Source organism: Aythya marila (genome assembly GCF_965140915.1).
Source record: "Aythya marila genome assembly, chromosome: 27".
Lineage (NCBI taxonomy): Eukaryota > Metazoa > Chordata > Aves > Anseriformes > Anatidae > Aythya > Aythya marila.
The window spans coordinates 2,094,480-2,111,008 of NC_139068.1; the positions used below are offsets into that span (position 1 = coordinate 2,094,480).

The 16,529-nt window shown below is 39.6% G+C and overlaps 1 protein-coding gene across 2 annotated transcripts in view; it reads left to right on the forward strand.

Moving 5' to 3' along the window:
- ELAVL1 (ELAV like RNA binding protein 1) overlaps positions 1–16,301 on the forward strand; it is a 40,683-nt gene extending 24,382 nt beyond the window's left edge. For both annotated transcript variants that reach the window (XM_082780186.1, XM_082780187.1), the window contains exons 3-6: positions 2,567–2,670; positions 3,517–3,670; positions 7,109–7,334; positions 14,726–16,301. In XM_082780186.1, the coding sequence (XP_082636312.1) occupies positions 2,567–2,670; positions 3,517–3,670; positions 7,109–7,334; positions 14,726–15,050 (809 nt within the window). In that variant the 3' untranslated portion in view covers positions 15,051–16,301. The remainder of the gene's footprint in view (positions 1–2,566; positions 2,671–3,516; positions 3,671–7,108; positions 7,335–14,725) is intronic.
- Positions 16,302–16,529: the final 228 nt, after the last annotated feature.

The window sequence follows — 16,529 nt, forward strand, 5'->3', positions numbered from 1 at the left end:
CCACCTGTATAAAATGGGAAGTGGAAAAGAACAATTTTGGCTCAGGTGAAACCAAGACAGAAGGTTGAGGGGGTTATGGTCCCTGAGTGCGTATTTTGGGAACCAGACAGTTGAAAGTGTGAGCATGTGTAAGTGAAAGGATGGTACTTGCACAAGAACAAGTGGGTATAAGTGAGGTGGGGATAAACTCAGGCCAACTTTTAGAAAAGGAGAGCATTAGAGGAGGGATTTCCAGATCGTGCTTTCAATCAGAGTCCTCGGGACAAAAACCTAACTGCTCATGTGAAGCTCCCTTTTTAGGGAAGGGGAATATGGACAGCCTGTGATTGCAAGGGCTTGACCCAGATCCTGTGGTCCTCTTTCAGTTCTGCGTATCTATGAACACGTATATACGGGATAAAAACAAAACTAAGTAGCTTAATCTTCCGTGTCACTGATCTCAAACAGTGCATAAATGTACAGGCTGTCTGAGGCTCTGCACGAGAGAGCCTGCCTGCTCTGTTCTCTGGGGACTTACCCAGGAAAATGGGGAAGGACGTTCACTTCTGCTGGCCAGAGCACCGAGCCCCTGGGCTCTGTGACCCAGAGCACTAAGGACAGCTTAACAAATCCACGCTGCACGGGCTCCTGCCTTCACCCTGCCAGGAGAGGGTGGCTAGGTCTGCTATTTCCCTGATCTTTAAGGGCCTGTCTCCAAAATCTTTACTAGGACCTCACTAGCCAGGCTAACCACACTTTATCTAAATGATTGACCATCTCTGCGGTTTTACAGCCTAATCTCTCTTTTACCTACGTGCTTTTTTGCTATTTTCTTAATAATGTGCATTTTCTGTTCTATTAGCCACTGTCATCTGTAGCTCTTTGAAAGGTAAAGGTACAGAAGATGTTGTCAAAGATCTTTTATTCTATTTGTTTCCTATGTAGAATTAAATTGTACTTGGCTATCAAAGATTAATTTGCTCTTGCAATTGTACAGAAGTGCCTGGTATTACAAAAGCTTGGTCTGTGCTAGTGGCGATGTTTTAATGCCTTGTCAAAGAACAGGATGTCGTTCCTCTAGGAGGCGTGAACGTGAAGTGGATCTGGCTTCTTTTAAGAGCTTTAGCAGGCTGTAAAAATTAACTGGGACTGTTTATACAACAAGTGTATTAAGAAACAGGCTGCGACATTATTTGGGTTTCGATGAGTTAGTGGTATATTACATTTCACAACAAAGCAGGTGAACTCAGGACATGCCAGGCAGTTGTGCTGTTCCAGCTGCACTCCGTCTGCCCCATGTGCTGTTGGTAACAACGTGCAGAAGGTTATTTGGAGCCTCCTTCCGTCCTGTGCTGCTTATAGGCTGGTAGGTCTCAATACCCACAAGGTATTATAAGCTACCAGGATATTGATTGAAGTCTTCAGAGGGGGTTAATCTTCAGTTACTCTGAGATTTCGTGCTAGGATGTCACCACGACTCATCTTTGTAGATCTGGTGTTCTGAAATGTCTGGAAGGCGTAAGGAAACTGCCTTGGCAGCTGGGACTGTTGTGGAGCCGTGCCATGTAATCAAAAAGGGCTGTATTTCAGAAGAGAATGCTTTACTCTAATGTTTAGCCACATTTTCTACTGTTCTCAAGCCTATCAGTGGAGCTGTAAATAAGATAGCAGTAGTATAGTATTACAGTAAAATAGCACGTTCTCCTCTGCACACTTAAAAGTTTTCTCTCACGCATTCTGTAGGTCGGACTAGGAGGAGTCTGAAAAAGGAACATCTCTTGGATGGGAGGTGCCAAGACAGTCTGAAAGGATTTTAGTTATTTTTAGGCCTGCAGTGATAAGATAGCCTCTAACAGTTGGGAAACTGCAACCTGGAGTGACTTTATGTACTGTTATAACTGATAGGAGCATTTGTGGAGGTTGAATATACGGAAGCAGAACAAACAAATATCCAATTAAGTGTCCTTTGCCTTAAATGTTTTAAAGTTATGCTATTACTATTTATTTTTTTTTAGTAAGACTTAAGGTAAACTTAAAGTACATGAAGTATCTGCATTGAAGATAATTTTTTCACTTTTCAGCTTTATCCTGTGCTTGGGATGCTTACTGCTTATTAGCTATATGAATGTATGAAGAAATAAAAACCCTTCCTGTGGTCTCCAGGAGTTGAAATAGCTACACAGAAACGTGTAGTATGATGACTTCATACCCAGGGGTTCATCAATTCACATTTTTTGCTTTCTGTTCTTTGTATACAAGAGCTTGTATTTGTGAACTTGGCTTAAATTCATGTCTTTGTTATATCGACGTTAAGTTCATGAGACAAGAGTCAGTACAAGAGTTCAGATCTGATTTTTCTACTGCTGATGGACGGTCTGCAGCCATCTGAGATAAACTGTTCTTGAGGATGTTTGAAGGAGCCTTGAGTTGTTTCTCGAGGTTGGCGTGCATCATCTGAAAGTTCTGTGGCATATTAAGTATTTACTGGATGGATTATGTTCATTTTTTCTTGCTTTCACTTCCTTCAGTTTTGGTAGTGATAACCTTCTTGTGTAAGGATTAATTTAAAAACTGTTCTTCTGTGTAGGACACAGCTTAGGCTATGGCTTTGTGAACTACGTTACTGCAAAAGATGCTGAACGAGCAATAAACACGCTGAATGGCCTCAGACTTCAGTCAAAAACTATCAAGGTAGGATGTAGAGATTTTTCAGCTTTCTGTGAAAATGACACTATAATAAACTTACAATCTGTTTAGAGTGCTTGTTCGTTCTGGTGGTGAGTTCTGTGTGCTGTCCCGCTGCAAGACAGACTGACTGTGGGAGCAGAGTAGTGAAATGAGCTGTTAAGTCACTTGGGTTTTGTAACAGCTTGGTATTTAAAGATTGCTTTTGTTGTTGTTGTTTGTTTTTGGTTTTGTTTTTTGTTCCCACCATTATAGTACAAGTAGCCAAGATCAAAAGCCTAACAATGACTTGGAATGAATTCTTATGTCTCAAAGTCAATCTGTTTTAAATTGTTAATACACATGCACTCCTTCTTGGATATAATGGTACTTTATGCCCAGGAAACCATGCCTGCTTAAATCATTTTTGTAACTTTCTCTATTAGCAGAAATTAAGGTAGAAAGCTGCACTGCAGCTGATAAATTTTCTGACTCAAAAAATAGACTGACTGCACAAGTTCTTGGTGTGAGCTGTGGTAACTGATAGGTCCACTATTGAATTCCGAACTTTGGACAGGGATTCTTCAACATAACGGGTATGTTGGAAACACTGGTCTATTGCTGGCTTTTTATAGCAGTGCTGTTTTTTTGTTTATCTGTCGGATGAACCTAAGAGCAGTGGAGTTGTATAGCAGCATGACTTTTCTTTCCCTTCTGGTAATTTTCCTCTACCCATTTACCTCTTCTGAACTACAATAAAAAATGCCTGCGTTGTTTAGTGAGGAATAAATACAAGCGACTTATGACAAAATAAGCTACTCTTTCAATTTAAACCCTGAATGTATCCTTATTTAATTATTAACCTTTTTTAAGGTTTCCTATGCTCGTCCAAGTTCTGAAGTTATCAAGGATGCTAATTTATATATTAGTGGACTACCGAGGTCAATGACGCAAAAAGATGTAGAAGATATGTTTTCACGTTTTGGACGCATCATCAACTCACGTGTGCTTGTGGATCAAACCACAGGTGAGTTCTGTTGCACTAGCTAGACAAAACTGTACTGTATGGCATGTTTTGTCTCTCTTCAGGGACTAGCAGCTCTTAAACTAATTTAACTGTCACAAACTAACCATGGCATCCGGTATTAACCACTGAAATAATTTTAATGAGCTGTCCTTTTCTAATGTGGGGTTGGTTTGTTTGTTTTTTTCACACAGAATGACTTACATTGCTTCCTTTGCTAGGTTACAGTCTAAACCTCATAATGTATTCCATGCTTTTATTATCTGTTCTATCAAGCAAAAATGTTGATTTGCCAAATTTCCTCTTGCTCTGACACTTCGTGTGAGTATAGTGCAGTGTGTGCCTGGGCAATCTGCTTGTAATTTGCAGGTATTAAGTTTACTTTACAAAAGTGCAGCTGCTACTCACAGGTGAATTCCAGGCTATAGTCAAATATTTAAAAAGAAAAATACCAGTGTGTTTTGTCTTTCACATCAACTTGGAATTCACTCATACAGTTTCTTGATATTTTAAAAATGTTTGAGGTGTCTTATCCTCTGGCTACTGCTAACCAGAAGAATAAGCTTCATATATGAATTACTACCTTCTTGAATTTTCTGAATGCATTGTGCTTTTAAAAAAAAACAAACAAACTCTGAAGTAAAAAGAAGTTGCTTAGTTAAGCACTCACCTCAGGAGAAAACCAATGTGTTTTTTTGTTTTCTTTGTTTTTCTTTTTCACAAAGGATTTCCTTTATAATGTTAATTCTGACTTGGTGCTACAATGTGTTTTGACAGTTTTAATTTCTGATGTAATTATTTGAAACAGCTATGCTGTGGAGTATGACTTATCCTGCAACCTCAGGTCTTCTGAGTTGTTTTTTTCCAGCAGCTCATTTGTCATGTATGAATTTTGAATTATGAATTATGCATGTGCTATATTAGTGCAATGATAAATGTGGAATTACTAGAATTAGATTAACGTTTATACACAGTAGTATGTACTTTCATGTACATTAGTTGAGCAGCAGCTTTCAAGCTGTGTGAGGAGCAGCAGCTTTGATACTCTGAAGAATCCACTGTAATTTAGAGTAGGTCATCAGCAACTTTTGGTGAGATTCGTCTGACTAAATGTCAAAGTCTACAACATAAATATCTCCATTGGAACTGGTTTCCTGTGTAGGCACCTACTTCATAGTGTTTTGATTTGATAAGGTGGATTGCACTGTAAATGTGGTTGCATGTAAAAGTCTGAGGTGACTAGAGGGGGTCTGGGTACCAACACTGCAGGCACTTCAAGACTGGATGAGGGAATCTGATCCTTCCTATTCTAGAGAAGAACTCATTTTGGCATCCATATGGCTCTGTCTCTCTGAGCTAGTTACCTGGATTAGAACTATAGGTAGAAGCAAGAAAAAGGCTTTAGGAGCTTACTAAACTTACTCATAAAAGTCTCCAAAAGAGTCACCGTTCTGTGGTTGCCAGTGGAGTGGAGATAGCTAGCGTCTCTGACAGGGCTATAAAATGAGATGACAGAAGTCATACAATCAGAATATTTCCAGGAATAAATACAGCTTTTATCGAGTGTGCTGGGGCATGATGCTGTCTAATTCCCTCAGCTCACAGGATATACATCTTGCTTGCAGAACCTTAATTATGTATTGTTTGAAGAACGTATTCTGTTTACACTGTGAAGCTCAGTTATGCATGCAGAGCCTAGGTTTCCTTTCCCTTCAAGAACGAAGCCATGCCTTGGCTTTAAAAATTTGCATTTCATATCTGGAACTGGGCCCAACTGGGACAAAGTTTCCTTTGTGCTTTCAGACATTCCTTCAGCAGAGATTGTCCTCCAGCTTTTGAGACTTAATACTGTATTTTAAATGAAAACTGATAAATCAAGTGAGAAGTGCTAAGATGAACAGCATGGAAGTGGAGAAGCAACCATATGCCAGGTTTTGGGGTAGCCCTTGCTGACTGGGGGTGCTGCTGCCATCCTGTACCTCTGCAGCACAGGGCACAGAAAGACTTGTACTGCAGCTCATCATCTGACCAGCTCTGATTTGAACTGGTCTGGTCCAGTCTCCTGTTTTAAAAGTAATCACCAAGAACTCCAGGTAGACTGCTTTCCAGGTGACGTTAGGAATACCACTTGCACAGGTGGTGCTAGCCACAGGGTGGCTTCTGCAAATGCATCTTCCACCATTGTTCTGCAGATGTTCTCTTCAGAAAGTGCAGTGACTTAGGAAGCAGGCTTTTTCTGTGTGACTGCATACCTGACATCGTTGAGTAAATGAGACGAGTTGTTGTTTCTGGAAGTTCTCCCAGTGCCCCAAAAGAAAACATGCCCCTAGAAGGGTCTGTAGGAAGGGCATTGTAGAGGATGGGTTCCCTTCAGCATGCTTGCCATATGACCAGGGTTTTGTCCTGCTGTATTTCCTTCTCTAAAATTGCAGGAAGTAATGTCCAATTGTCTTGGAAACAACTTTGTAATTTATGAAAAGTTGAAATAACTTCTGAAGCTTTCTTTGAAGATAACCCTGTGTTAGCCTCTAGTAGAGGCAATATGAAAAATATTTGATACAGCCCTTTCTCAAGTACAGCTGGCAAAGTCCTGGAATTATTCTATCCGTAATATCATCTGCTTTGGAATGAAATTTAAACAGAATGTACCCTTTTCACTTCCCTGTGGTAAGCAGTATTTCCAGATTAGTCACAGATGAGAAGGGGAAGTAAGGGGGAAGATCTGATAAGGCGTAACTTCTACCTTGATCAAAAAGATAACAAAATCTAATGGCCAGTGGTGGGAAATAGAAACAAGATGCAAGTGTAATTGCTTCAATATAATTACGGAGGGAATAGGTAATTCTTACTCAGTACTTAATGAATTAAAAATAAGGTATGTACTAGCTAGAAGTAATGAGTATAATATAGACAAAATTGTGATCTTTTTGTTACAGTAGGTTAAACTACTTTATTAGTTATACCTTCATGCCATAGTCTGTGAACTGGAGTGCATGTTAGTCTTGGAAAGCTGAAAATGTTTTGAGAATTTTGTTTGCAAATGCTTTTTAGTGATACAGTAATCAAAGCTAAGGGGTTTTGTGATTCATTTTCTTTCAGTGGGATTCTTCTTGAGGGTGTATTAATTTAAAATGTTTTTTGGGGTTAATGGAAATGGCATTTGATGTTGGTTTTCTTGGAATATTACCGTATTGGATTTTTATTTTAGTACATTATAAGTGTTAGTCACTCTAGTAATTATAGTTGAAATGAATGTGTTCATTTGTCTTTTGTTTCTTAATTTTGTGCTTTATTCTCTAGCTGCTGAAGAACCGTTAGTAAACGCAGAGAACTTGAAAGCTGTGACCGTAGAAACTTTTAACCATTTTGTTTTTACATTCAAAATTATTTTGAGTTTATCCTGAACTTCACTTTTTTTTTTTTTATTGGTTTGGTTAAAAGGTTTGTCCAGAGGGGTCGCATTTATCCGGTTTGACAAAAGGTCAGAAGCAGAAGAGGCAATTACAAATTTCAATGGTCACAAACCCCCAGGTTCCTCCGAACCCATTACAGTGAAGTTTGCAGCCAATCCTAACCAGAACAAAAATGTGGCACTGTTATCGCAGCTGTGTCATTCACCAGCTAGACGGTTTGGAGGGCCAGTTCATCACCAGGCGCAAAGATTCAGGTAGGTTAGGAAGAATAATGCATTTAAGGCTGTACTGTTATTCCCGTGTCCATCTGGGAAACTGTACTCTTGCAGCTGTGCAGTAATCTCTTCGTTGCAGCATGTGTGATTGAATACATAGTGCACTACGTGTCCTGCAGTGTTATGTAAATAAATCGTTGAATTAAAAGATGTTTAAAGTAAAATCTTACTTGTAAAACTTGCATTAAAGCTAATTACATGAAGGTACATACACTAAGGTGTGCATTTCTACAATTCGGTGTGTAGTGAGATAATAAAGTAGCATGTTCCAGATGGGTGTTCACAGATGCCTGTCTCAACAGATCCCCATTCTGTAGTCCATCTATCTGAATGTAGATACGATTTGGCAACTTAATTAAAGCTCTGAACCATTGGTTCCAGCAGGGGGGTGTCATACTAAGTTAAGAAAACTTTCTGATTAAGATTCTGTGGGTTTTCTACCTCCATCTTGAGCTGTGTGGTGTTGTTTCCTTAAGGCCTTGTAAGTTCAGGAAGATTATTGGGTAATTGCAGCATACTGTCTGCTTCCAGAGCTGTGAAAGATATTGTGCGTTTTGCCTTAGAGATTTGCCTTAGTTGCTTTGAATTTGACTTGCCTTAGTTGCCTAAAGGAGGATGTTGATAGCCGGACTGTGCTCTGGAATATGCATTATATTTACTATCTTGCAAACAAGTAAATATTGGCTTCCTTTAATAATGTGTGTTCATGGAGATTTTCTGAGAGTAGTCTTGCCCTGTTGAGAATTCACACTTTTTTTTTTTTTTCTCCTCAGAGAGACCTGGTTAGCTCAGCAAAATCTGGACTAAAATGCTCAAGAAATCCTCTGCAGTACTTCTGTTCCAGTATTGCTGTGATCACAGCAGAGCTGTGCATTCTAAGAACAGCTAGGCATAATGTGGCTCCAGTGAGAATAAGTACTTCACAGGCAGCTGTTGTCTTACAGGAAAAATAAGAAAAAAAAAACAAAAAAACTATTACTGTAGGGGGTGATTGAACCCTGGAATAGGTTGCCTGGAGAGCCTGGAGTGCATCCTTGGAGATGCTCAAAACCCGTCCAGCACAACCTGCTGTGGGTGCCCCTTGCCTCGAGTTTACCAGGGAACCTCCAGAGGTCCGGGCCCTCTTCAAGCGTTCTGAGATTCTCTTCTACTGTAGCACAAGCAAGTTGAATGCAGGCAGCTCCTCAAATAAGAGTGTTTTACTGAAGCACTCACCTAGATCTCTGCACTCAAACCTGCCAAGCCACACCAATTAATGAAATTAAGCATTATTGGCAGTTAGGCGAACTGTTCCAAAATTTGCACATCTACCTGCTGTGTTGGCTAGAGGCTTCATGGTCCTAGGAAAATCTTGAGGTTTGTCTCACGTTTTCAATCCTTACTATAATTGGGATGTATTCATCATCATCCTTCCCCTTAAGTTTTACAGCAGAATTAAGGTGCATCAGGATAAGCAGCGCAGATGGTATCTTTATTTTGAATGTGAATGCTAATAACTTTAATTCTGTCGTGTAATGGACACTTAGTAAAAATGGCTATTGTTTGTTTATAGTTCAGGTGAAACTAAATTGTAATGACCGAGTTGTTCATCGGTCTTTGTGCCATTAAGAACAGTATTAATTTTATTAGTGTGCTTTTGCTAAGTTTTCACAGGCAAGGGTTTTCACAAGTGTTTTTTCCCAAGAGTAAAGAAAACATGGTGTTCCTGTTCCATCGCCTCTTTGGTAGCTCAGACTGTTCCCAGGGCTCATCCGTCAACATGTTCTGGTCACCTTCTGCTCCCAGCTGTAAGCTTGCTGGTGGAGATTTTTCAGTACCGCAGGTTGGCAGAGGTAATAGTAGAGCAATTCTGGGTTAAGGAATACATTATGTAGGAGTTCTGTAGGAATACATTATGGAGACGAGGTTAAGCTTCAGTAGTTGACTTCAAGACGAGAACTGTCCGTTTCTCTTAATGTCTTGTCACAGACTTGCAAGAACTGAAATGCTTCCTCCCCTCAGTCACACGTGCATGCGCAGACACATGCCCAACACAGCCACCATTCCACAGCCCTATTTTTTTCTTCTCACCTTTGGTGCTAACTGCAAGTCTTTTCTAGTGAGCCTTCCTTAAAGGACGCTGAACTTACTGAGTTGTAACTATTCGTACTGTGGTAAAACTTAGGAACTTTGCCTTGGGCCAGGGCTCGTTTGTTTTCTGGAGTGAACAAAGTACGGTGAAAGGATAAGCTGCTTCCAGAGAGCTCAGACTGTATAAATTGCACTCGTGTTCGCTGCCACATAGAGGCTGAATACTTTAAACTGGCATTTTGATTACACTCCATCTTGTTCCATCATACCTCTGTAAATCCAGGATTAAGCCTTTTGTATCTCTAATTTGTAATTATTAATTTCCTACAGATATCACTCAGACCCTCTGCTTAATGGTCTCTTAATCCTTTCTAGTTCCTGTGGTATTTATGGCTTATGGCTCACATCAGGAACTGGTCTTAGTGTCCTGTCCTGCTGACATGCTGAGTTGGCCTCCTAATTCTGGTACGTGGTCCAAAAACCTCTGTTTCCATCCAGAACAGATGATGCTGCAACATGGAACTGTGCTTGGAGGGCAGATGAAAACATCTGGGCCAAGGGTTTGAGTCTAAGCTTTCCTTAATTAAGCAGAGCAGAGGATCCCTAGGTGTTGAACACTGCTGAAGTTAACGACTGAATTTTGAAAATCTTGACCAAGGCCCCTAGTTGTCTGATGTTTTCACAGTTCACTGGGGTTTTATGCTAGAAGAAGGGAAAGAAAACAAACTGAACAACAAAAAAAATCTTGAAAATATTCCCAGTTTAGCTTTTTTTTTTTTTTTTTTTTTTTTTTTACTTTCAGACTTGTTCAGAGTTGGAGCCAGTTCTCTCTTCTGGAATAGGAATACTTCTGTTGATATCAAAGCCTGTGAATTAACTCCAGGATGCCTGAAGGGGAATTGCTATTCCTTGATAATCCTTTAATCAATAGGAAATATAATGAGTCTACATTGTTTAGCCCCATATTGTTAGACAATATAGAGGATTTTGTAGGTGTAAGGACCTTAAACCAGAGAGGTAGAACAGTTAGGAGTTCTGGTTCTGATGGCTAGGTAGCATTTACATCCAGTTCACAAACTCCTTGAAAACTATTAAGTTGGCATCAGTGCTTGGACGGCTCCCAAGCATCTATTTTGTTTCACTTCAGTGAAGTTATCTTCACATTTTCAATGGTAATCCAATTTGTAGCTTGGATGAATCTTACATGGACTGGGGACCGCACAGAAGAGGACTTTGTCCAGAGTAGTGTTTTATCAAAGCTCTAGAAGAATGTGATGCTGAAAGCCCTTATTTCAATTGGTGTTGCTCTTTGAAATTTGGCTGTTGGGTTAAATACATGGTTACTTCAGGCTTCAAGTTCGTATCAATTAATTTTCAACAAGACCTGTTTTGTACACAGTAGATCTTCCTATCTGTATTGGGATATAAAAAAAAAAGTTGAGGGAAAACAGTGGAAGTGACCGGTATTAGTTTGGTTTAACTCCTGTTATTTGTGGAATGATTCAACAGGAAAAAAAAATGCCAAGCTTATGTTAAAGGGCAACTTAGCAGTAATGAAATTTTTAATATTAGCCTAACTACCATTATATAAGCAGTGGGATTTCTCCCACCTGTGATGCTGTATATAGTTGTTCTCAGACTGCAGTGAGAAGAATTCAGCAAAAAGAATTTATAGGACTTCCGTAGAACTAAAAATAAATTTTTAGTTTAAGAACGTCACTTCTGAGATAATGTGCTCTAGCATGTTTAAAATGATTCCTAAAATGTATTAAATGAGTTAGTGTCTTTCATAAGAGTAGAGCAAAGGGGCATTCATATCAATGAGAAGCTTACAAAGTAAAAGCTTACAAATAAAAAATATTAACGCTGCGTTGATGCTTAATGTCTCAAGTTGGTAGAAGTTTGACTTAAAAGAACCGGCCATAGATAACGTCTTTTACAGATGCTCTGGGAAGGTTGGAAAAACAATATGAGGGAGATGATACAAAAATATAACAAAAATGAGGATACCAGCAAAAATTGAAAGGCTGAGGTTATCCAAATAACAATATTAATGAAGTGTCTTGCATCTGTGTGAGCTTAAGTATTATCTATTTAAGTCAGGCTTAGTCTTTTCAACATCCTTAATAAGATGACCCTTGGAAAGGTATACTTAAAATTGCTGTGTCAAAAAACCTTCTTCCTGTAGGGCAACGAGGTACTGTGTGTCCGCTGCTCTTTGCCAGGCTGGGTCCGGGCTGTTATCCCAGGCTGCTGCAAGATCTCCTGGCTCCTGTATTGTCAGGCTGTTAGTCCAGGGTAAGCAGAGACATAGCAGGTCAGCTGAATCACAGCAGGAGCTCTACTCCTTGTGTGAGCGTTGGCACCAGTGGCAGAGGTCTGTGACACTATGCGATTCTGCTGGCTGGATGCAAGTCTAGATTTAGACTTCTTTATAGGTCTAGTCCTGTAGCACGCTTACTGACACTTCTGCAAGTTCTTTTGATGGTTGCTTTTTAACCAACCAGAAACTCCTGTGAAAGGTGTTTTTATTTATTTATTTATTTATTTTTAAAGTATATTTGCAAAGTATAGTTTTGTTTTAGAGAGTCACGTTAGATCTGGTTAAGAGAGATTGTGTTGTGGTATTTCCTATGGTGGTGTTTGGTGCCTTTTTTTTTTTTTTTTCAAGTGCCTTTTCAAGTCTTTTAGGGGTGTCTCTACCTTGTTTTTTTAATAAACCTGAAACAATTTTGCAAGTCAAAAGCTGAAAGAGGAGAATGTTTGAAATTTAATGGAAAATTAGTGTCTTCAAAGAACAGAGGAACTTGCTAGTTTAAATCATTTTGCATGTAGTAGGTATTTTAGATTTATTGTCTGCCTGCTTTCTACCCCAAAACACTTCTGCTACAGTTGTCTTCAGTTCTTGATGACCTGTTGATCTGGGCTTGTGGGCAGAGCGCGAGGCTTCATAGTGGGCAGGTTCAGCCCTACACTGTCTGCTGGAACCAACACCACGCAGTTCTGAGCTTAGTGATTTTTCTGCTCCCTGTACATGTGAACAAGAACCCAAGATTGGTGATCTGTTGAGATGAACGTTTTGCAGATATGAATTAACATAAATAAATTGTTACTCAAACAGAAAGACGTTACAGAGCTGAAGGTGTCTGGGGAAAAAAAAAAACAAGTGTGTAAAGCATGCAAACACAGGAACATCTTCACATAAAAGCAAAACGAACACTCGGTAGATAAGATGTCACAATCATCAAATCACATGGGTTAGCACATTTCATTCACATTCTGATACTCTTAACTGCTTTTTCAGTTTTACTATAGTACAAGGATTCCCAAACTTGGATTTGCTCGGGGCTGGCCAACAGTGGCAGCAGCAGTGAGTATGTGCAGCATGAGCTCAGGTGTGTCCGCACTGTGCTCTAGAAACACCAGCACCAGGCAGGGAGCTGAGCTGCAGCCTGGCTGAGCCGTGGCAGCTCTCCTGGCCCCAGGCAGCCAGCAGAAGCTACAGTGCAAAGGAGGGGAAGGTGTCTGTACCAGCAGGCTCCCTCTGGGTACAGGAGGGTCTGCTCGCTCAGGTGTCCAAAGAAGTGAGCTCTCCTGGAGCACCGGGGAGCCTGGGCTGGGGGAGATGATGACCTAGTGGTTCTCTTGTATGGGTGCACCCACCTAAGCACCACACTGACCGTGAGCTGACTTCCCTGCCTCTACGTGTGTGCTGCTGCAGCTCTGCTCCCCTTCCTTCTCATTCACGTTGCCTTGAGCCCTCTCCTCTCTGTAAAAGGCAAGAGCAGCTCCTGTCTTTATGCAGGGCAAGAAGAAGTCAGTGGGGAAGTGCTTGGCACTGAAAGTGGTGTTCACTGCCCAGATATCCATTCCCTGTTTTCTCCAGGTCAGCAGAGAATCAGGATCTGCCACCGCCATGTTCTTGGCAGAGAGCAGCACGTGTACCGCATTTAAGTGGTTTGCATATCACGAGTGGTACACCACAGTTTGGGAACCCCTGGTATAGTATAATTATATTTCTACAATCATGTGACCTCACATTTTTAAATAATACACGAGCAAAAGGGATCCAGCTGAGGTTTTCTACTTTAAATTCCACATGATTTTTGTGACCCTTGAGTGCTTAGCTGTGCAACCATAATATTGCATTGAAATGTTCTAAAGCTTCGAATTTCTAGGATGGAGTCCAGGAATAGAAGATGAAAGGAGAATTAGATACGTGGGTTATAGGAGAAAAGAAAAGAACACAAAGCAAGACATAAAAAGGAAAATTATTTGCTTTTTGTTAATCAGAATTACTGCTGGGCTACTAAGCTGGGGGCTAGATTTAGGAAGAGCGGGTAGGTGATTTTAAAAAGTCCAATTCAGTAAAGTCAGATGAGTTTTCAGAGTACGAAGTTGGTGTCAACTGAATAAGAAGAAAACCAGAAATACTTGAATTTTAAAACTGTACACTTTAAAGTGGTTCACTCTTTTTATATTTGAAAGCTACCACAGTTAGATCATCTGCATAACTGGTGTTAAGGAATAATAAACCAAAATTTAAATTCTGTAGCTAGAAATGTGGGGCATCCCAGCTACCGAGAATTGACTGAGGAAGTGCTAATGTTTCCTTGGCTACCTAATAGCTGAGAGTGTGCATGCCTGTGGCTTCCTCGGTAACCTGCTGGTATTGGGAGTGTTTGCCTGCACCTGCTGCCTTATGGTGGAGAAGGGAGTAGGTTTTCTTCTGTTCCACAGAAAGAAATTGAAATTAATACACACACAAACTCTATTCCTAAGCGAAACCCAAAGAAAACCCTTAACTTAGGAGTTCCCAATGTGCTGTTGTAGAGGCAAGAAAAGGAGGCTTATTGGATGCAACCCCCTTGAGCAAAAGAAATGGGAGAGGGTGGCTTGAAGCAAGCTGGGGCCTCTGGGGAGGTGTTGCCTGTTACTTCACATTTGAGCAATTCTGCATTGATGCCACGGAACGCTCTTAACAGCCTAGCTGAGCTTCAGAGATCAATCTAGGTCCCCTGTGAAGGTGATTACATAAACTTGCCTTGCAACTGTTCTGTGGCCTGCCTATTTCTAATTATAGTTCCCTATTGATAAAGAAAAGTACTTGGAATACTTAACTTTTTTTTTTTCCTGGCAGCTGTCAATTTGGTTTATTGTTAATTTGAATGGGTAAACATTTTTCTGGCAGTTTTGATGTCCATGTAGAAAATATTCATTCTCAGTTGCTTCCCATTCAAGTTAATTTGCTTAATTGAATTGAACTTTTTACATGAAATATTGTGCTTTTTATTTGCTAGGTTCTCTCCTATGGGTGTAGATCACATGAGTGGGCTTTCTGGTGTAAATGTTCCAGGAAACGCATCTTCTGGCTGGTGTATCTTCATCTACAACCTTGGTCAAGATGCTGATGAGGGAATCCTCTGGCAGATGTTTGGCCCCTTTGGTGCGGTTACCAATGTGAAAGTTATTCGAGATTTCAACACCAACAAGTGCAAAGGTTTTGGTTTTGTGACCATGACAAACTATGAAGAAGCTGCAATGGCCATAGCAAGTCTTAATGGCTACCGCCTGGGGGACAAAATCTTACAGGTTTCCTTCAAAACCAACAAGTCCCACAAATAACTTGCTCGTGCTTTTTGTATGGAATAGATAATTGAGTGACAGAAGTTGAAACATTTTTGTTAGTGTAAAACTCATTTTGCGCCAATTTTCACAAGTGTTTGTCTTAGTCTAAATGAGAAGTGAAAAAGGTTTTATATTCTGGGATGCAACTGACATGTTCAAATGTTTGAAATCCCACAATGTTAGACCAATTTTAAGTTACTTTAAGTTATTTCATTTAAAACATGTTAAAAAAAAATCCCCTGAAATCTTAAGTAGATTGCATTTAACTAGACCCTCTGGATGGTGGTAAAATTGAAGCATGCTTTCACTTATGAGACTAACATTTGTTCCATTGAATGTTGTCTGCAAAAACTGGAATCTTTTTAAAGCTATCAGGCTGAATTAATTAATTTTTCTTGTTTTCATGTTGTTGTTTTTCCTACCCGTTCCCCTGACCTTCTTTATCCCAGACTCACTAGTATGGAAGAAAAGTTGAGAAATACTAATGTTTTAGTTGACAGTAAATTTGCTTTATCAATTAATATTCATTGCTACATATAGTTGAGGATTAGGCTTTATAAAGTCAAGGTCTTGTAAGTAGTAGCATGCCAGCATAACTTTTAACACCATTGATGAGGTAAGTTGCACACTGAGCAGTGGCCAAGTTGTCAAATTCAAAGGTTTTAGAAACATTACTTTTAAAGCCCACTTTCTAATAGGAATGGACCAAAGAGTTTCAAAGAAACTCCGGGAAGATTTCAGAGTCAAAATGAAACTCCAAAAAAGTGTGAATATATGTTGCTACTTTATCAAACTGAATCTCTTCTGTCCAAATATTTAATGCATGGTGCACTACTTACTGGTACATTATAATGCAGCAAGATACTCATTTTCAAAGATCATTATAGTCTGAATTCCTTTGGTAGTTCTGTTTTGTAAAGAAAAAACATTTATAAACATTTGAGCATTGTATTTCTCGCATCCCTTCTAATGAGTGCTAGATTTTTCTATTTTAATAGGATTTTGTTTTGACAACTAGCTTTACTTATTGAACACTCAGCAGAAAAGTACTTACGACTTGCAAGTTAGATATTAACAAAAAAACCCTTTGATTTGTAGATTTAAAGATTAATCCCCCAAGTTTTCTGCAGACTGCCTTGAAACTTTGAGTTGTTCTGTTTCTGTTAATTTTCTTTTGCTTTTTTGTGTTTTTTGTTTGTTTTTACTTTTGCATTTAAGAACATTAAATTTGATTTTGTTTTGCTCAAATTTTGTTTTGTTTTTTATTTTCTGTTATTTTTTTGCTAAGTATTGCACAAAGTGTCCAGCTTTCAAAGGGTGTTGATTTAAAGAACTGTAGTCCTTCTTTAAAGAGTCTTAAGTTACTCCTTTGACAGATGAGTAGAAGAAAAAGGTTTGTGAAACGAGAGCGCTACAATAAACCTGTCACATAGAAACTACGTGCCACAGGCTGATGTAACCCTACAGGTGTTCTTT